The 21151-nt window shown below is 39.9% G+C and overlaps 1 protein-coding gene across 1 annotated transcript in view; it reads left to right on the forward strand.

Annotated features, from left to right (window-relative positions):
• The window catches only part of LOC131409298 (cytosolic beta-glucosidase), a 104518-nt gene extending 84731 nt beyond the window's left edge, over nucleotides 1-19787 (forward strand). Inside the window, exon 5 of the mRNA XM_058546377.1 lies at nucleotides 18897-19787. Coding sequence (XP_058402360.1) covers nucleotides 18897-19099 — 203 coding nt within the window. The 3' untranslated portion in view covers nucleotides 19100-19787. The remainder of the gene's footprint in view (nucleotides 1-18896) is intronic.
• The last annotated feature ends 1364 nt before the right edge of the window (nucleotides 19788-21151 follow it).

Consider the following 21151-nt stretch of genomic DNA (forward strand, 5'->3'; position numbering starts at 1 on the left):
CTTGTGTTCATTATCATCATTAATCCCCCAAACCTGCTCTTTCTATTGAATTCTCTTTCTCTGTCAATCCAGTTGACAAAGCTATAAAACAAAGAAGAGTCATCTTAAACTCCTCCTCCCAATTAGTTGGCCCTTAAGATTTGATTCTTTTTAATATCTCTAGCATCTGGACCCTCTCTCCTACTTCACTGCAACTTCCTTAAACATAAGGCTTTAGCAGCCTCCTAACTGGCCTCCTAGCCTCCAGTCTTCAGTCTCTTGGCAGAATGATTGTTCTAAAGTGCAAATTCAATCTTCTCATTCCCCTACTTAAAACTCCCCCGTGGTTTCTCATTGCCTTAAGCATAAAATTCCAATTTCATAGCATCGCAAGCAAGGCCTCCCATAACGTGGGTTTTCTACAAACTTCCCCAGGGTCATTCTTGCCGTTTTGTCTTTATCAGTGCCGTGTGTCACACCAAATTAGATGTAGTTTCCGGAATGTGTCCTTGTCTTTTTCTTGTGCTTTCTGGCCTTTTCCTCCTCATTATCTTCTACCTGCCTTTTAAGATTACTCTAACATCACCTACTCTAAAGAAACCCCCTCTGACATCCTCTTTTCCCAATACTGTCACTGAGTTGGAGCTCCTCCTTTATGCCCCCATGACACCCAGAGTTTGCCCTGATTGCATTGTATTATAGCTACTCCTTTATCTCTCTTCCTTATAGGACAGAGGAACCCTTAAGGATTAGGCTCTCATCCTACTTGTTTCTGTATTCCAAGTGGCCTGGAACAAAAACAATAAATGTTGATTGAATGAAAGAATAAAAATATACTCAATGAAAATAAGATGATGTAGTTGTCCTTCAAGAAGCATCTCCAAGTTTCTAGTCCATTCCACTCTATAAGAGGCTTACAAAGGAGACCATACTTGAGATGTATTATCAAATGCATGACCTTGGGCAAATGACACAGCCTCCCTAAGTCTCATTTTTCTCATCTTTTAAAATGGGGATAATAAGAATATTTACCTTATAGGGTTGTTGGAGAGAGCAAATGAAATATGCACATAAAACTCTCAAAACAGCGCATGGTATCCAGTAAACATCCAGTAAATGTTTGAATTACTACTGTCTGATTATCTCCAAAATCAGAGTAAATTCATCCCATCCTTTATTCAGGAAAGTTGCTCTTGTGGGTAGTCAATGAAAGGTTGAGTGGGAGAGGTTGTCTGTAGGTTTTCTTGACCTCAGTGACATAGCTCATAAAAGAGTGAATTTATTAAAATCCAAACAAAGCCAATATTTATCCAGAAAAACAGTGGAATTAAAGATTTGCAGAGTCCTGGCACAAGCCAAAGAAAAACAAAAAATCTGTTGATTGCATTCTCTCTGTATCTGATGGTTTTCTCTCCCCTGCAGTTCACAGTAAAATGTAAGGTTTTCAACTCCCATGAACATTCTCTACTCTTTCTGCCTTTCTACTTTTAGGAACATTTTTGTCTTTTTAGTACTCAAAGCAAGAAAAGATTAACTGATATACGAGAAACAGTGAGGTCCAATAAAAGAGACACTGGTTGGACCTTCCTCTGTCAGCTACATGCTCAGTGCCAGGTACCCATCCAGCATTCCTCTGACACTTCATTTGATATGGTCACCTACACAGCTGTGATCGACAGTCTTTCAAAGCATAAGCAAAATGATGAAAAAAAATGGCTATTCTCTACCTCCTAAGGAGTGGTGTGAACTCCCATGAAGATGAATCACGAAAAGGGATAGATAGAGTCTTGGAAAGGGCATGGACTTTGGGGGCAAACAGCTGGGTTTCAATCCTTTCTCTGTCACTTGTTCTCTTGATCACCTTGAACACATTTACTTTCTCTAAACTTTCTTTTCTGTGTCCATTTAATGGACATAGCATCTATCTTTAAATGTTGTCATGAACAACATGGTTTCTAGCAATAAATCATAGCTGTTTCTTTTTCCATGTGCCAGGGCAGTATCAGGTGCCATCTTTGGTAACCCTCTGCTGTTCTTCTTGAGTCTGAAAAGGCTTGAAAGATAATGCTCTGGCTACATATTTGTGAGCCATTGTTGAGAGTCTGGAGATAAAAACAGTTTAGAGATACTGTTGATTGTAGTGAATGTTTCTCCTTGCCTTCCTTCCTCCCTCTCTCTTTCTTTCCCTTCCTCTTGCCTCCTCTCTCCCTCTTTACCTCCTCTCTTTTTCCTTCCTTCCTTCCTTCCTTCCTTCCTTCCTTCCTTCCTTCCTTCGTTCTTTCCTTCCTTCCTCCCTCCCTCCCTCCTCTCTCCCTTCCTCCTTTCCTCCCTTCCTCTCTTTTGTGTCCCCAGTTCACTTATCAAATAACAACCCCTGATCAAAGGAGCCATCTTCTTGCAGATTGCTGATGGCATCATCAGTACCTATAGGAAGCAACAGTTACTTCTTTTATAGTCTCTAGGTCTACCATGTAATTCATAGTCAAATCTTTCTTTTGTCTACCACGTTGGTCCTACATTCTTCATTTTGATGGCCAAGTATCATATAATCCTTCTATGATACAATCCAAAGGCTCTTTTGATGTGGGACCATGGGTTCAAGGGGAATAAGACAGGATCTTAGCAGGCAAGACTCAGCCACTCTGTCACTCTACATAATGATTACACTAAGCCATCTTACATAAAATCCATTCCTAAAATCCTAAGATGTACCACTGTGTGCTGTTTTGGGGTAGAGAAATAAAAGAATTCCAAATTTCATGTAGACTCTCAGTTTGGGGAGAACCCTAGAGAGATTCTAGTGCTAATAGACCTATAAAGATCAGTCATTCTAAATCCATCAATGATCCAAACCCATCATATTGATCATATGAATAATCTCAGACACACATGTCTTGTTTATACATAAGCTAATTAGAGGCAGACATAGAAACAGGACTTGGGGCCTCAAGCTATATCACACTGCTCATGGCCTTGGGAGAGGCCATTAAAATGGACACATGGACATAATTCCCATCATGATACGGCTCATATCTTCCCTTACTTGACTAGCTAGTGAACTCTTATTTATCTTTCAATTTTCAATTCAAATGCCTGTTCCTCTGGCAAGCTGTCCCTGAACTTCCCAGGAGAGCTAAGTCACCTCCTCTTTGTCCCCCTAGTGTCTTTGATAGCCCATGTCCCTTTGTATTCCCAAATTAGTTCTTTTTGGGTCTATCTTCCCAATGAGACCATCAACTCCTGTGGGCAGAAACTATGTGCTATTTATCTCTGACTCACCACACCTAGCCTGGAGTCTGGTACATAATAGCTGCTTGGTGGATATTTCTTGAGTGAATAATGAACCACCTGTGCTTCTCAAATATTTGGACCAGATGTGGAGTCACAGAGCTCACTTGTGAAGGAAAACTGTTCATGTCCCCTCAACCTCTGCCATTGCTGATGAATGAAGCCCAGCCTAAATTCGTGTCAAATGCTCTCCTATCTTTGCAGGGCTGCGTGATTGAATTGCTGCTTTTCTTTTCAGGCAGACTGGAGGGTTCTATATTCAATAATGCTGGAGTCCCCAAAGTTTAGGAGGAGAGATATTTCATGGCCCTCACTCTGAGGTCTATAAGGAGTTTTATTTTCTGAATAAGTATTGATCGCAGCTTACAAAATACTGCAAACCTATATAATTAAAAAGAATGAGACCAGTCATTGGTGGGCAGTGCATGGCTAAGTGTAAGAGAAGACAAATTCTTCAGGTGCCTGTGTTTTTATAATTGTACTTGCTTGGGAAGCTTATTAAAGCCTTGCAGGTGCAATGTTTCATCACTGAGTAGTGAACCTTTGAAATATATGCATAATAAACAGAGTTTGAAATATGTTTTTATTCCAGGCCATATGGTCCTGTCTGGAGCTTTCCTGGATCTTTGGGTCAGTTCATTGTTGAAAGATGGGCTTGCAAGGACCCACCTCTCGGAGCAGCTGTCAGAGCCCTATCAGAACGAATCTGCCTTTGCATGATTATTTATTTTATGTGGCTCTCTGAAATGAACCCAGCCTTACTCAATAGCTGAAATGTGCTGAGCAAAGTCTCTTCCCTGAACAGCTTGTGGCCACATCACCAAGCAGTGTCCTTCCTTGTCCTTCAAAAGCAAACTTGTGAAACTTGTACAATAGGCCAGGACAGGCTGTCTGGGTGAGGTGTACCCACCTGGGCTTGAACTTGGTGCCAACAATATGGAAACTTACATAGTAGCATTTTAAAGAGGTGTCATTGTTCTTTCTCCTCAGCTCTCTACTGCTCGCTTTCCTGTATTTCCTGACTCTAAGCAATTACAGTGGCTGCTGTACGCAAGCGCGAAGTGTTTCTGTGGTGTTATTGTGGTGAGGATAATGCTAACACTTGCTTCTTCTCCCTTTGTCATTAACAAAAGGGGCCATTGACTCTGCTGAGAATGGCTTTTTAAGGAGCATTTAATATAATTTATTCAACATTTATTGTATATGTGTAGGAATACCGGTAACTGACAAGAGACATGGTCTAGGAGTCAAGTGATCACAGAAAAATGTCCCAGCATACAGAATGAGCAGTGAGATTGGAAGAAGAAATTTCTTTCTCTTTATTTGGACAAAGTGAATTTGGGGTTGAATTTTGTCATTTTGGTCAAGAAAACAATCATGTCTTCTTGAGAAGTACTTTTTCTCTATTCTTATATTGCTGATATTATGTTCAGCATTCTATATCTATTTATAATCATTCATTCATTTAAGCAATATTTTTAAACATCTATCTTTACCAGGCACTGTCCTAAGCTTTGGGAATACAAGATCCCTGTGCTTCCTGCTCTCATGGAGCTCAGAGTCTGGAGTAGAAGACAGACATCGAACAAATAGTTAATCAAATAATTAATTTCTTGTTTTATTCATGTTACAAAAGGGAAGTTAAGGGTGTTAAATGAATGCACATAGCAGGGAAACCTATGTGGGGTCTTTGCTTTTCTACTTGACTATTTGACCTTGAGGGCAAAGTCTGCATTAGATTTTTTTTCCCTCTTGCGTGAGAATCTCTATGCCTAAAACAATAACTTGTATATAGTAGATGCTTAATAATGTATTTTGTGGATCTAAGATAGGAATGAAAGAAAGAAGCTAAGAAGGAAGTCTTAACATTAGTCCATTTATTCAGCATACAATTGACAAATTACAATTCTAAAGCCTTAAATCAGTTTCAGAGCAAAACTACACATTTTTCTTTTGCCCGCACATGCAGTTATGCCATTTTTATTTACCCATAGTGCCTATTTTTCCACCTCTAGAGCCATAGAACCTAGAACTTAGCCTTTCACCTGCATTTAGAAATAGTGGCTCTAATATTTCTATCTGGGGCATCAGCTACTTTCTTTGAAGGCTATTGTTAGGTGGCTGTAGTTATTAGAGATGGACTATTTCTATATACAGGTAGATCAATATTATTATCGCCATAAAAGTGATAGCTATTCCAAAGTGTGTACCTTGGGCCTAGGGATAAGGTCATATGATGGAAGGTGTTTTCTCCTGGAGCTCTGCTATGGTAGCCTAAGGGATTTCTGGGGCCAAGGAGCCACGATTTTCGCTTAGGACTGTGCCCTGGAGAGTGCAGTGACATTGCTCCAGAGTACTGAGAGCTTCCAGAGTTCTCAAGAAGGGGAAAGCACTCAAGAGGACTACCCTAGAAAGGCAGCCAAAAACAAATAAAGGATTCTTTGAGAAATATTGGAATCAGAGGTGAAATGTGGTAGCAGCAGCTGAGAGAGTGGAGGAGATTTTGGGGAATGTCAGAGAGTGGGAGGTCAGTGGAACGTGATGGGGAATCTCAGATCTGGAAGCAGAGGCTAGTTTCCCGTGGGATAGGGACAGCCAACAGTGCTCTAACAGGGATTCAGATGCTGGGTGTGGACTTGGAGTCAATCGCCATTGAAGTACTGTTTGTTCAACCAGGAGATGCTATGATTCTAATACCCAGATGAGGGGATAGTGAGACCAGAGTCCTAATAAGATCATATTAAGATGACTCTTCCCTTCCTTCTCTCCTTCCTTCCTCCCTCCCTCCCTTCCTTCCTTCCTTCCTTCTTTCCTTCCTTCCTTCATTCCTTTCTTCAACAAGTGCTTATTTAGCATCTACTGTGTGCTAAATACTGTTCTCAAGGCTGGGCATATTTAAGAGAATAGGCAGAGAAGGTCCCTTTTTCTCATGGGATTTTCAGTCTTCTGGGGGAGATAGACAGTAAAAAATAAGTAAATACGTAAACAAGACATGTTCATTGAATGATTAGGGCCACAAACAAAATAGTACAGGATGATATGAGACAGAATGGAGTGGTTGGGAATATGATTTAAATTGGGGCATCGGAAAAGACCTCATACGGAAGTGAATTTAAACTAAGACCTGAATGAACGAAGAGCCAGAAGATGAAGACCTAGAGGAGTGACCCAGGAGAAGGAAAGTCAGTGTAAAGTCCATAAGATGGAAAAGAGCTCAGCACATTTCAAAAAGAGAAAGAAGCCCAGTGTGCCTGGCAAGTGGAGGGCAGGAAGGAGAAGATGTAGGAAAGTTAGGCATAAGCCTAATCACGTAGGACCTTAGAGGTCATATAAAGATTTTAAATTTTGTGCTAAGTGAAATAGGAAACTATTGAGTGGGGGAGTTAAATAGGGGAAGGACAACAGCTAAACTGGTTTTTCAAAGATTTACACATTTGGCTACATTGTGTGCAAGAGTTGTGGCAGGGAGACCAGTAAGGAAGCTATTGTGGTAATTTAGAGGGATAGAGAAGTGGATGGAGGCAGATTCAGCTACAGATCGGCAGTGGAAGAGAATATCAGAAAGGAAGAATCAAGCATGACTTCTACGTTTTTGGCTTGAAGAATTGCAGGGATGATGGTGCCATTTATCAGGATTAGAAAAGCTAGAGTGGGGGCAGTTTTGAGAAGCGAGTTAAAAATCACGAGTTTTACTTTATACGTAATAAATTTTATTTATTTTTAAATTTTAAAATACATAATTTTTAAAATAAAAAAATAAAATAAATAATTTTTTAAGTATTTAAATAAAATTTACCTTGTTAACCATTTTCAAGTGTACAGGTCAGTGGTGTTAGATACATTCATCTTGCTGTGCAACCATCTCCTCCTTTCATCTCCAGAACTTTTTCATTTTCCCAAACTGAAACTCTGTACTCATTAAATGATAAATTCCCATTGCTTCCTCCCCATGTTCCCTGGTAACTAGTACTATTCTACTTTCTGTCTCTGAATTTGACATTCTAGGTATCTCATATAAGTAGAATAACACAATATGTGTCTTCTATGTTTGGCTTATTTTGCTTAGCCTGGTGTCTTCAAGGTTCATCCGTGTTGTGTATATATCAAAATTTTATTCCTTTTTAATACTGAATAACATTCCATCGTAGATATATACTGCGTTTTGTTTATCTATTCATCCATTGACGGACATTTGGGTTGTTTTCATCTTTTGGCTATTGTGAATAATGCTGCCATGAATATTAGTGTACAAATATACATGTTAAATTTTAAATGTCATTTAGACTGAAAGAAGAGAAGTCAAGTAGGTAATTATTTATAGATTTTGCAGGTTAGGGAGATGCCCGAGCAGGAAATATAAATTTTGGAGTCATCACAGTGTTTGACTGGAGGACCCACGACCCAAATTTTGCCTTAGCTGGGTCACCTCCCGTGAAGATGTATACACTAAGAAGACAAAGAAAGTAAAGTAAAACTTTATTATTGGTTGGGTCTTTGACCCCCAATTCTCTTCAGAAATCTAGCGGGCTAGGCTGAACCATTTGGCACATTTTTTTTTGGCCTAGGTTAGAGGCAGGCTAGATTTAGTCTAAAGCCCAGAGTTAAAACAGTCTGAAAAGGCCACAATTTCCCCTAAATTTATATTAGGATCTCTGAATTTATTCTTCTAATAGGATAAAAAGCCACACCACCAAACCACACCCTAGGAAATGGAACCAGAGTGACACCAGGAGAGGGTGCATTTACTATCCCCCCACCACTGCACCACCACCAACCAAGTCTGCCTCTGTCCTGGCTTTAAGCAAGTCATAAAGCTCTATGCCTGTTGTCATATAGGGAAAAGAGACTTTGAACAAAGCATAAGTGTTGGCAAAGTGTGCTCCAAAGGGACAGAATCTGTGCGTTTTACCACCAACTTCAGGAATGCATGAAAGAGAGACCCCTACCCATGTAGATTATAACTTCATAATCTGACCCCCTTTAAAACTATCACCCCAGAAAAACTTGGACCAGTTGCTGTCCTTTAAATTGGGTGTTACTCTTTCTCACTGGAGCAAGTTTCTTGGTTTTGATCCTGAATTTTTCCCAGAGAGATATAAGGGGATTATGGAAGAGTGGAGAAGCCTTGAAAATTTTCCCTATACTATAAGTCCAGATTTTTGCTCTTAGGGGATTGGTGTTACAGGTGCCTCCCCAGCCTCCACTCACTTTATGCTCTCCACATGGTCTGGCAATGTGCTTCCCATAGAGACTTTGACACTTACCTGTCATCACAGTCCTAGGTTTGCAGTCATTCATTGTCATTTCTGATAGAATTTTAGGCTTTGGAGTCAGACAACCTTAGGATTCATTTGCAAATTCTCCCCTTTTAGCTGTGTGACTTTGGTCAAATTACACCCACAGAAATTGTCACCTGTGGTGGTATCAGGTCAAGGACATGGGACATTTCTGGCCCTCCTCCTCCATCTCCCTTTCTGGCTTCTTTTTAAATGGAATGCCATCAGGCTTGCGCCAAAGTCTTGTTTTCTTATTCTCTAACTTCTATTCGACAATCATGATTTCAATTACCATCTTTACATGATGTGTACATCATGTGTACACATGTCATACTGTAATGATGACTCCAACATTTACATTTCTATCTCAGACTCTACTTTGGTCTTTACTGGTCTATCCAACTACCTGTTTAACTCTCATTTGGAAGTCAAAAACGCACCTTAAAGTCTTCATAACCAAAGCTTGATTTATCATCTTCCCTGCCTCTCCTCCAAAACTTATCTGTGTCCAGTATTCCTAAGTCAGAGACTGATATCATTATCCATTAAATTGTGCTAACTTTGCTACCTTATCTCCTTCACCACTGATCTCAAGTGAATTGTTCCACCCTGTTGATTTTATCTGAGTATCCGTCGAATCCATCTGATTCTCTCCATCTTCACTTATACCACCCCAGCCCAAGCTCCCATCATCGCCCTCATGATTTACTGCAATCTTTCCTAAGTGCTCTCTCGATTCCACTTTTGCTACACTCAAATCTATTCTCCGCAGAGGTCACAGTAATTTTCTAAAATGCAAATTAGCTAAAGTCACTCCCTTTCTTAAACTCCTTCAATGACTTTTCATTGCTGTTGGGATAAAGAGCAAAATCCTTAAAATCTTTATAAGGACTGCATGGCTCAGCGCTTGCCTTGTGGCTCTCTCCCAATAATTCTTCTTTTTTTTTTTTTTTCCTGCTTTTTTGAGATATAATTGACATGTAACATTGTATAAGTTTAAGGTGTATGATGTGTTGATTTGATACACATATATTGTGAAATGATTCCCACCATAGCATTAGCTAACATCCTCCATCACCTCGCATAATTACCATTTCTTTTTGGTGGTGAGAACATTTAAGATCTATTCTCTTAGCAACTTTCAAGTCTATAATATAGTATTGTTAACTATAGTCACATACTGTCCATTAGATCCCCAAAACTTATTCATCTTATAACTGAAAGTTTGTACACTTTGATCAACATGTCCCCATTTCTGCCATCCCCCAGCCCTTGGTAACCACCATTCTATGCTCTGTTTCTATGAGTTCCTGCTAATTCTTTATGACATTGAACTATCTTCTTTAAGTTCCTTATAAGTGCTATGAACGTTCCCATGTCTGATCTTTCACACATGCTATTCTTTTTTCTTGGATTGCTCTTATCCTTCTTCATCTCGTGAAGCAGACATCCGTCATTTTTCCTGGCTGCCTAGCACTTGTTGAATACACCTGCTACATTTTAGGAATGTCCAGACTTAGGAGTTTTGTTTAGCCAAGGTAGAGAATGACATTTCCCAGGTTTCTTTGGAGCAAGGGCACAGACACGTGATCTAGTCTCTACCAATTGGACTTATCCATGTGAGAACTTAATTTGAAGATAAACAGCTTGAGGAAAGCAGAACCTATTGTGCTGGAGAGGGTGGAGGCAGAGGCATCCAGCTCTTGAGAACAACAGTGGTTGTAACATTTGGTTTCTGGTGCAGAAGTAGTTGAGATGCTGGTGGCTGCTGTGGTTGCAGGTAAATTGGGTTTTGGTAGCAACATGAACTGTAGGACTTCGTGCTCATTGGGTTATCGGCAGTTAAGGCAGTTTCTTGCTCCCACCGATGCTGTGGTGTGCTTTTGGGCCCTGTTCCTGAAAGCTTCGTTTGAGCCTAGTTCTCCAGCTTGACCCCTTTTCTGCTTCATCAGCCAAGGTCAGCTTCTGTTCCTTTACAACTAAGGAAGAACTCTGGCTGACAGCAGTAGATAACTCCAGCTAATCCTTGAGCTCTCAGCTCTAGCTCATTCCAGGAAACTGCTCCATCCTCCCCAGTCTCCCACCCTTGCTGACAAAGATAGATCTTCCATTATAGAATGTTGTCAAGATTCAATATAGTGTTGTGGCTTGGCATGCAGCCTCTGTTGTTTCCTCCCTGGGTCACAACCTCAACTCTCCTACTTACTTGATATATGAATTTTTTAAAGGTTACCTAACCTCTCTCTGCATCAGTTCCCTTATCTGTAAAATGGGGATGATGATAATATCTATCTGACTCATAGGTTTACTGTAAAGATCCAATGAATTAATGCATACATGAAATCCTTGAAGCAGCACCTAAATGTTCAGTAAATGTTAGCTAATATGTTCTTTCTCACAGTTCCCACTTCTTTTCTTTCATAATGCTTTTCACAGATTGTAATTAAAAGCTCACAGGGTGGTAATTATATTAAGATATGTCTTTGACATAGGCTGTTCAGCTCTATAAAAGGAGGGGCTGTTTATTTTGCTCACCATCATATTCTCAATTCTTAGCACAATAGATATTTATTTGATAAATGTAGGGTAGATGTTGTCTCAGGGTCCCAGAAACCTTGAGTGAGCCATCCCACCTCCAAGCACACTGAGGCAGGGGAGCTTCACCAGCACCTGGTGTTCCTGGCAGCCTCACCCTAAGTTCCTTGTCTTTAGTGATTTATTTTTCGTGACCCACAACTGACCCGGTCTCATAGAGCACAAACCCTGCCCCAGATGCTGCACTTTCTCTCAATGCCCTGATTTTCTGGTTCTCAGCACCAAGCATTTTGTGCTGACTACACCCTCGGAAAGCTGTTAAAGCCAGATGGTAGGAAGAAATAAAATAGATTTCATTCATTGCCCTCCCAGACTCTGAGAGAAATAACAACAACAATTACAACAAGTAGTGTATGCTGAGTGTGTACTATAAACTAGGCATTATTTGTAGAGCTTTATATGTATTAATTTATTAATACCCTCCACAATCCTAGGAAGAAGATACTATTACTCCCATTTTATAGAAGGAGAAAGAAAGTCCCAGAGGGAAAGAAAGAAAGGAAGGAAGCTTTTCTGGTGGAAGAGAGCTTCCCTGGCTGAGAACTTCGGTTTCCACAAGAAGAACTTCTCTCTGCTGCAGAATTAACTCAAAAAATAATACTGATGGAGAAATTATAGAAGATGACACTGAATAAGTATCTATCCTCAGATCAGCTTTATAATTTAGATAGTTTTACATGATCCCTTTCCACTGCTTGCTATTTGCAGTTTTTTTACTCGGAAGTCTAATATAAGTACTAGGAACAATGCAGATAATTAAGAAATCTGTACAGGTCACTTTGGGTAATTGGCACTTTCCTATAAAATATTTAAAAATTAGCCTTTGGTTTTCAAAGACTCTCTTTCAGGGAGTCACAGTTTTTGCTACTAGGAATTCCCATGCGCAGGTGGGGCCTCCGGCGTTAGGGTTATTTGGACATTTTCACAGATGATGTCCAGCCACTGATATTCACCTGGAGTTTGGGGGGGGGGGGCGCTTATCATGCATTTTCTGTGTTTAGATCTTCCTAATGTTGTTTTATTTTATTTTTTCCAAAGGAAGGGGAAAACAGCAGATGTGCCACTTCTTCTGCAGGAACTGTTATTCAGCTAAAGCTGTCCTCCAACTGTAGTGCTCTTGCACATTGCAACCCAACTCAGAGAAACACATTTTCAAAGTTTGTGTGGGGGGACAGTTGCCAGAAAATCTGCTGCAAACTATGTCCCAGGGAGGCTCTCGCTCCTCAGCTTTGACAGGCCCTGAGAGAGATTCTCAAAAGCCCTCAGCAAAGTCAGGTGGGTGGTTTGGGACTTGGAGCCCAGTTGGCAACCACTCTAAAAGAGCATTGTTTCCTGTGGCCACCATAACAAATTACTACAAATCTGGTGGCTTAAAACAATAGAAATTTAATCTCTCAGAGATATGGCAGCCAGAAGTCTGAAATTAAGGTGCCAGTAGGATTGGTTCCTTCTGGAAGCTCTGAGGGAGAATCTATTCCATGCCTCTCTACTAGCTTCTGGGGGCTGCCTTGGCATTCCTGGGCTTGTAGACATATCAGTCTAATTTCTGCCTCTCTCTTAACACATTACCTTCTTCCCCATATGTCTTCTCCCCTTGTCTTCTCTTATAAGGGCACTTGTCATTGGATTTAGGACTCACAATTATCCAGGATGATCTCATATTGAGATCCTTAACTTAATTACATTTGCAAAGCCTGTTTTTCCAAATAAGTTCACATTCACAGGTTTTGGATGAACAAATCTTTTGAGGGAGCCACCAATAAACCCATTACACACGGTAAATTGAGAGGATTTCTCATGATCCACTGGGGTAAGGTTAGGCTTCCGCTGAGCAGTGGAGTGGAAAGGCATTTTGACACTCCTGAGTGTGCAGTATCTCCACCTTAGTCTCTTGGTGGTCATCCATGTCTGAAAGGCTGTGTCACCTGGCCTGCACATAGCTGTGTCTCTGCACTGAGCTCTTCTGGCTGTGACTGCTAGGGAGAGGGGCTGACGGAGATTGTCCGACATTGATAAGCCTCAAGAGGGATGCCTCTGGGGTTGGAAGCTGTGTTCAAAAAATTGTAGTGGACTGTCGCAGATTATGCCAGGCTTATGAGTCTCAAACTTAAGTAAAAAAAACGCTCAGGGAGTTTACTAAAAACAGAAATCCTCAGGTCTCAACCTGTATTAGTTTGTGAGGGCTGCCATAACAAAATGCCACAGACTAGGTGGCTTAAACAATAGAAATTTATTTTCTCATGGTTATAGAAGCTGGAAGTCCAAGATCAAGGTATCAGCAGGTTTGATTTCTCTCGAGGCCTTTCTTTTTGGCTTTCACATAACCACCTTCTCCCTGTGTCCTCATTGGTCTCTGTGCACACGCGCCCCTGATGTCTCTCTGTCTTCTGTTAAGGATGCATGTCATGTTGGATTAGGACCCACCTTAACAACTTCATTTTAACTTAATCACCTCTTTATGTCAAAATAAGGTCATATGCTGAGGTACTAGAGGTTGAGGTTTCAACATATGAGTTTAGTCAATAATACAACCCAAGTGATTCTGATTTTAGTAGTCTGGAGTGGGGCTAATGAACTTTTTTAGCTATGCCCCAGGTAATTCCAACTGGTTCAACTGGTCAGAGTCAACTCTTTGAGACACAATGCTGTGGTGGATTGCTAATCATTTTGGCATTTGCTTTGGCTCCATGTCTTTACATCATCCTGATTCTTCCATACACCACATATTCAGCAATAAATTAGTGCAAATGGAAGATACTCCATGACCCTTTGCAGACACTCCTGAAGACCTCTCCTCAACTCCTGTGTCTTTGTCTCAGATCTAGTCCCATTCTATTTCAATGACCTTGAATCTGAGGTTGTTCGGCATCCTGTCTTTTGGACTTATAACAACATTGACTTAGCCATGTACTACCTATGGATTTTGACTCAGACCCACTCTACTAGTTTTTTCCACACCTGGGATAGGATTTGCTGCTCAAGAACTAAACCCCAGGATGCACCTGTTCAACTAACATCATATGAGTTTGAGAGCACGGATACTTGAAACTCAGTACTTTAGAGGGTCTCAGGCCAGCTGCTCAGGACTCAGGGAGGCAGGAAGCCAGGCAATGACTTGGAGAGGTCACCCTGGAGAAAAGAAAGGAGTCTGCCAACTGGTGGAAAGAGCCCTGTCTTCAGATTTACACAGTCTGTCTGTACCTCTCCCTTCATCCTTACACTCACCTTTCTTGGAGTGAATGTTGTCCTTGCGACTCCTTTTCCCCTTTTACGCTGTCCTAGATGTTCATTTAAACCCAATTTCTACTTTATCAAAATGTTTGGTTGGGAGGGAGAGGCTACATCAAAGTATATTTTTACTTTGTATTCTGCGTTCTCCCAAGGGGTGGCCAGACAGGAAAGTAACAGAAACCCAACGTGGGCTAGGTATTGTGCTGGGTTCATGCTCTCCTGTTTAATCTTCACAACAGCCCTAGGAGTAGACATTACTGTCTCCATTGTACTCATGAAAAATGAAGGACCTTTTCACCTATATAACTGCTGCACTCAAACCCAAGCCTGTAGAGCTTCCTTTTCCAGACCTGCCACATCACTTTTTATAGGTTTCTGAACCTTGAAGATATTTCAAGTTTGTCTCTATGATTTAAACATAGTGAACATGGTTATTTCATAGTCTGTCTGAAAATTCTAATAACTGAGATCTTTGTGGGTTTGTTTCTGGTGATGTTTTTATGTCATTTTTTCATGTCTCTCTGGTTATATTTGGTTATGTGCTGATGATTATACTTAAAAACATTTGTAACAATAATTGGAGGTTTGGAATATAGGTATCTCCCTTCCTAAAGAAGTTGAATGTGCATATTCCAGGCACTTGGAGTATTACCAGTTTGGGATCACCTCAATCCAAGATCCAGACTTGACATTTTCTGAATCACCAGGTGACTCGAGACTTGCCGATGACTGGTTTGCTTCTGGCTCATCCTTACCCTGAGAGTTTAGTCTTTTGCGACCTTAGTTTTCTGTATGTGGGGTCACATACTAGATTTCCCAGCTGGTGTGGCTCTGGGCTTTGAGACCTATGCTCACCCCAGAAAACAGAAAAAGGTTCTGATCTCCTAAGATTGGAAAATTCCATCCAGGGTAGCTGCCATGTCTACCAATCTCAATTTCCACTTTCTGCTTTGGCCTTACAAAAATTGTCAGCTTTCCATTGTTTTCAAGATTTGTTTTTAAAATTTTATCTAGCATGTTTACTTGTTTTCATTAGGAGGGTTTGCTTGAATCATATAGTTTGTCATTACCTGAACACAGAAATCTGGATGCCATTAATTTTTCTTCTCACTCATTCCCGGGGCTTTCTCTCTCTCATTTTCCTTTATGAGGCTGCTGCCTTCTGCACTGTCCTGAACTCTCCGCTGGTTCTTGTCATGGCAGTTTGGGTCTGTGGGCTAGTGCTTTGTTTGATAGCTTGATAGTTGTGCTACATTCATGGATGTCTTCTATAAGTCCTAGGCAATCTTGAAAACAAAGACTATCTCTGTTTGTAACCTGGGGAGATATAAATTCCATTGATGCTGAGTGCCCAATTTCTAGCCTCTTGTAATGTGACAAACACAAGCATAATCATGGCACTTCATAAACCAGTAACTTGGAAAGATTCTGCCTGGTACCATGAAATAATGAGCTTCTAAAATAGGTGTGTGTTCACATGTAGTAAAGAATTTGGCTTTTCCTAAAGAGTAGATTGGCCTTTGCCCTCAGTTTCTAAGAGGTAATCTATGTCATACCTGATAGAAGTCTTTGTTTAGGGCAGAGGCTGGTCACACCAGAAAGACCAACCATGTCAGGGTTGGGGCTTTTGGTGACACAGTGCCACTTGATCTGGAGACTGAGTTCATTTACATGGGCAATCAATCAATCAATCATTCCAATGTAATGAAGCCCCAGTAAAAACTCTGGACACTGAAGCTCAGGTGAGCTTTTCCGGTTGGCAATACTCTGCGTGTATTTTCACATCTCAATACCAAGTGGGTAACTTGTCCTGACTCCTTGGGGAGAAGACAATGGAAGCTTCATGTTGAACCTCTCAGACTCTGCCCTACCTTTAGCTGATGTTAATCTGTATCCTTTCCTGTAATAAACCATAATTGTGAGTATAATATGTTTCAGTGAGTTCTGTGAGACCTAGCAAATTATTGAAACTGAGGGTGGTTTTGGGAATCCTTTGAACTTGCAGTTGGTGTCAGAAGTGAGGACTGTCCCCTCAACTTTTCAGTTTGGCTAACACTGGGCAGTGTGTGTATGTGTCCATGGGTGTGTGTGTAGTACAACACTGGCATGGGGTTCCTATAAGTAGAATAGCCCGACTAAGACTCCAACATATTAGCAAGGCTTACCTATTGTTCTCCCTGCATCTTTATATTCAATATGCTGACTGTGAGACCCTTCCCACTGGCCTTTTAATCCCAAACCAAACTCTGACTCTGCGATGGGTATCATTTGTATTCCAGGGTGTTTTGCGCCCATCCACAGTTCCTGTCAGTCTGTATTTACTGTATTGGCCTGCGACTCTGGTTAAAGAAAGAAAGTGAACTCACAGAAGTGTTTTTTCCCCACTAAGATTTGGGACCTCATAAATCACGGTGACAAGAAATGTGTTGCTAGTCTCTTTCTGCTCTTGAGGAGATTGGAAGAGGAGAGGCGTGCAGGTTCCAGCACAGTTTTGTAATTTGTTCAGTGGTGGCACAGTGAGAAGGATTCCAGCAGGCTGGCTCCGCAGCCCTAACTAGGTAATTCTCTCCTTGAATGTTCCTGCAATGAACACGCAGAGACATCCACCAGTGTCACTCGGGCAGTTTAGTACCTGCTGTGGAACTCCTGGCAGTTAACAATGAAATTGTCAAGATTTCCTTTTTTGTTCCCTTCCAAGCAGGCAGGGCGTGGTTTTTATCCCCTGGTTTAGCACATGAATCAATCCTTTTGTACATGATCTGTGGGGCTGTGTGTGTTTTCAGAAACCGTCTGGCTTTATACCTGGCAGGCTTGCTTCTTGGACAGTAGTTTTGCAAATGAGAAAGAAAATATGCAGATTCTCACATGTGCCCAGACTGAATTACAAGGCAGTCAAAGGAGATTGTTGTTTTTGGGGCTGGTATTTGGTTTTGGTCGCTTTAATTCTTAGAAATATACCATCCAGAAATTAAATGAGTTTTTTTTTTTTTTTAATTTAAAAAATTGGTATTTTGCAGATTGTGGTTGACAGACAGGGAGGAGACACACATGGCAATGTAGACAAGTAGGAGAAGAAGGAATATCTAGTAAATGTTTTCATTTCTGCAAAGCTTGATGTGTTTGAATGTTATATATTTCATTTTCCAACAATACTTTATTTAAAAAGGGCCAATCCAGCTTGGCTTAATTCCTGCCTCTAGGACATTCATAAGCACTCTCTAAGCAGAGCACTTTGCACGCCTCTGTGCACAAATATAGGGAGGTTACGCATCAATTAACCTGTCAGGAACATTTGTCTATGGAATATCCATAGTCAAAAAAAAATTCCAAGAAGATTTAGAGACCAACACATGGGTAGTAGTATATGAGTGTAGTACTTTTAAGAGACCTGAAAAATACAGATTTACACCAAAGAAAAAAATTAAAGGGTGGATCTTGCTTTGCGAAACTGCAAGAGTCATTTTCTTTGAAAGCAATCCCCAGTACAATTAAAATTTGATTTATTATATGAATGTTCATTTTCACTCAACTTATTTAGGAATATATTTATCTTGTAAAGGAAACCTACCTTCTTATTTAATTTATGTACAGAGAAACAAATATTAGTGCATCCCATAGACAGGGTTTACTTATTCTGGTTTTAAAAAAGAAAATGCAGAGATTCACACAACCTCAGCATTTTGTCAAACTTAAAATACTAATAAAAAATGAGTCAATTCCCTGACTAAAGTGATGGAAATCAGTGTAAAACTACTTAGAGAATTCCCTACAGTTTTGGCATCTTAATATGGAGTCCAGGGATGGGTTTTGGGAGCGTCCACAAATGAAATTAAACAGAATGTTGTGTTTGGGCATATGTGCATTGCTGGAGGAGGTGGTCTATTGCTTTGGTTCTTAGAGAGCTTAAGCACCACTCTGACTTTAGATGTGGGGCAGAGGGGATGCCATAGCACTTTTGTGTCTACTCAATCTAGGATATAGGCACAGCCAGAGCTGTGTGCTGACCCTTTTCATTGGAGGTTCTATTTGTAGAATTATAAGACAAGTCTCAATTTAGTGTGAGGACACATATTAAGTGCTGGGGTTTCTTCAGCCATGTTATTATCACTTCTTCCGACTTACCAATGGGCTTTCTGGATTATCTAGAGGTTGTACTTATAAACTGGGCAGTGTCTTTACTGAACATAATTCTAGGCACTAGGGAGAAACTGTGTGTGTGTGTTTCTTTGTGTCTGAAAAGAAGTACGTATTGAAAAGATGTGTATCGAGTAAATGAATGAATGAATAAAATGAATATCAAAGTGAATGAATAACCAAATAATTAGAATTAAGTAATTTAATTCTTGAGTGAAGCCCCTGCTTGGTTAAAACAGAAAATTGGAAAAGGGTATTGACAGAAGGTTTTTTCTATTCCCACTGTGATCCTCTGCAGGAGAAAGAGACCTACGCTGGTCATCAAAGATTTTGTCTGTGTTCTCATAAAACCTTCCCTGAAATGGTAATTTTTTTTTTTTTTTTTAATTTCAGCTATCCAACTTGATAAAGTCAATCTTAAAGGGTATTGTGCATGGTCTCTTCTGGATAGCTTTGAGTGGAAGGAGGGGTACAGCAACCGGTTTGGTCTCTTCCATGTTGATTTTGAAGATCCAGCTAGACCCCGAGTTCCTTACACATCAGCCAAGGAGTATGCTAAGATCATCCGAAACAACGGCCTAGAGGGAAATCTATAAAAAATATGTCTGGGCAATTTCACCTGGAGAAGAGGCCTCTGCTTTTGGAAAGAAAATCTGCTTTGGTGATCCTTTGGATAAACTCAAGTTGCCTTTGTAATCAACAGCTCCTACCAATTTATCCATGATTATGAAGTCTGAATGTGTAATGCCTGGGGATGTATTTAATGATGGCCTTTACTCTATTTGCCTTTGGATCAATGAGGCTTTAAAAAAAAATAGAATAGAAAACCACTGAAATTGATTTTTAAATTAAGAAATCAGATAGACTTGGAAACTTCAATTTAAATCCTTAGAATTTTTCTAGAAAAAGTAATGCAAAATTTATAAAGACAGTAAGCTCATGATTTGCAACTCTAATAGCAGACTACTTATTATAAGAATGCTTGTTTATGAACCTAATTTTTCTGGTTACATAAGCTATTGTTTGCTTAGCAGATCCATTGTTATGTGGTCCATAATTTTTCTGCTATTTAATCTAGTATAAAAAAAGTCAAAATTAAAGTTTAGTCACATTATATAGTTATGCGTTCTATTCACCAAAGGGATTAATTGGTAACCGATTTAATAAAATGAGTTTGTTGATGTTGATTTGGCACATATTTTATCCATGTATGAACAAGTACATCTTTCTCTTGCCTGATGAACTTTTGAAAAATAATAAATTAATAAAACAAATTAGACTGTAAATGGCAGCAAAAGTACTTGAGTGTTGATGCTTGGCAGAAACTGGATTCCTACTCCAGAGTGGCACCAAATGAAAAGCAAAATAATTTTGGGTGGTGAACATGATGTAATCTACACAGAAATCAAAATATAATGATGTATACCTGAAATTTATACATTATAAATCAATGTTACCGCAATAAAAAAAATTAGAGAGTAAAACAATAAATAAATAAAAGCAAAATAATAAGCAAGGCACGGTCTCTACTTTTAGGTATTTTTTTAAATGTAAGATCCGTAAGAACATTCGTGATAACCATCAATAAATTCATGACTTGATTGACCTACATGAGCGTAAGCAAAGAAGGGGAGGATTCATGACACTGGTAGTTGAAATGTCTGAGAGGTATGTGAGGTTGATTAGAAATGGACATTTCATTGAGCTTCCTCAGTAGTAGGTGTAGGGCTCCCTCTGGACTTCTTGTCTTCCCTCCAACAAACCTTTCACATATGTGGCATTTGCACCCTCACATCCATATTTATGTAGTAGTATTTATGAAACATTCATTTGTGTATCGGGCTTGAAGCTAAGAGGTAAGTATTACCACTCCCATTTTGCAGACTGAGCAACTGAGGCCACACTGATGTGTATCTTCCTCAAGTCACGTTAGTACTTGTTTCCTGGACTTGGCGCTTCCTTGGCATCAGCTCTATTCTCTGCCTAGCACACTGTAGTTGGAGTGCCCTGGAAGTCTTCTCTGCATTTCTTGAATAGACGAGAAAAGAAACAAAGCATGAAGTTGTCTTCTGCAAGAGGAAGTGGGGCAGGTGGTGTTCTATCCTCATTCTGCTTCCCTGAGGAAACTGCACATACGTTGCCATTCTCAGGAGGCTTTCGGCCCTGAGTGGACACTATGTCATTTTTTAAGAACACTGTGGTCAATTTCTGGATCATTTTCATGTTCATAATCAGGGAATTATTTACAGCAAAGAACAGTCTCTCAGTAACTTTGGACAGAGTGAGAAAGAGATGGTTGTAGTAGTTCAATAAACGTGGATGCACTGGGGAAAAATCATATTAAGATTAAAATGGTATAGGAAATTCTATTACATCTTTGCCACTGGTCTGTTATTTTTATTGTTCAATGAGACATTATCTCACAATTTGTGTTCATTTAAAAAGCATTTCCAAATCTTATTTCATTCCTCTCCTATCCAGTCTGTCTTTTTCATTTTTATCATGTATCTTGTTTACAATTTATGTGTTCTCTTATATTATCTTGCAAGACAACTGAGTTTTCCTTTTAATTAGGATGTTGCTTTGAATATTACTTATCCTACAGGGCATATTTACAAGTTTTACAACAATACAAGTGAGCACAGTTT

Source organism: Diceros bicornis, chromosome 8, assembly GCF_020826845.1.
Source record: "Diceros bicornis minor isolate mBicDic1 chromosome 8, mDicBic1.mat.cur, whole genome shotgun sequence".
NCBI classification, from domain to species: domain Eukaryota; kingdom Metazoa; phylum Chordata; class Mammalia; order Perissodactyla; family Rhinocerotidae; genus Diceros; species Diceros bicornis.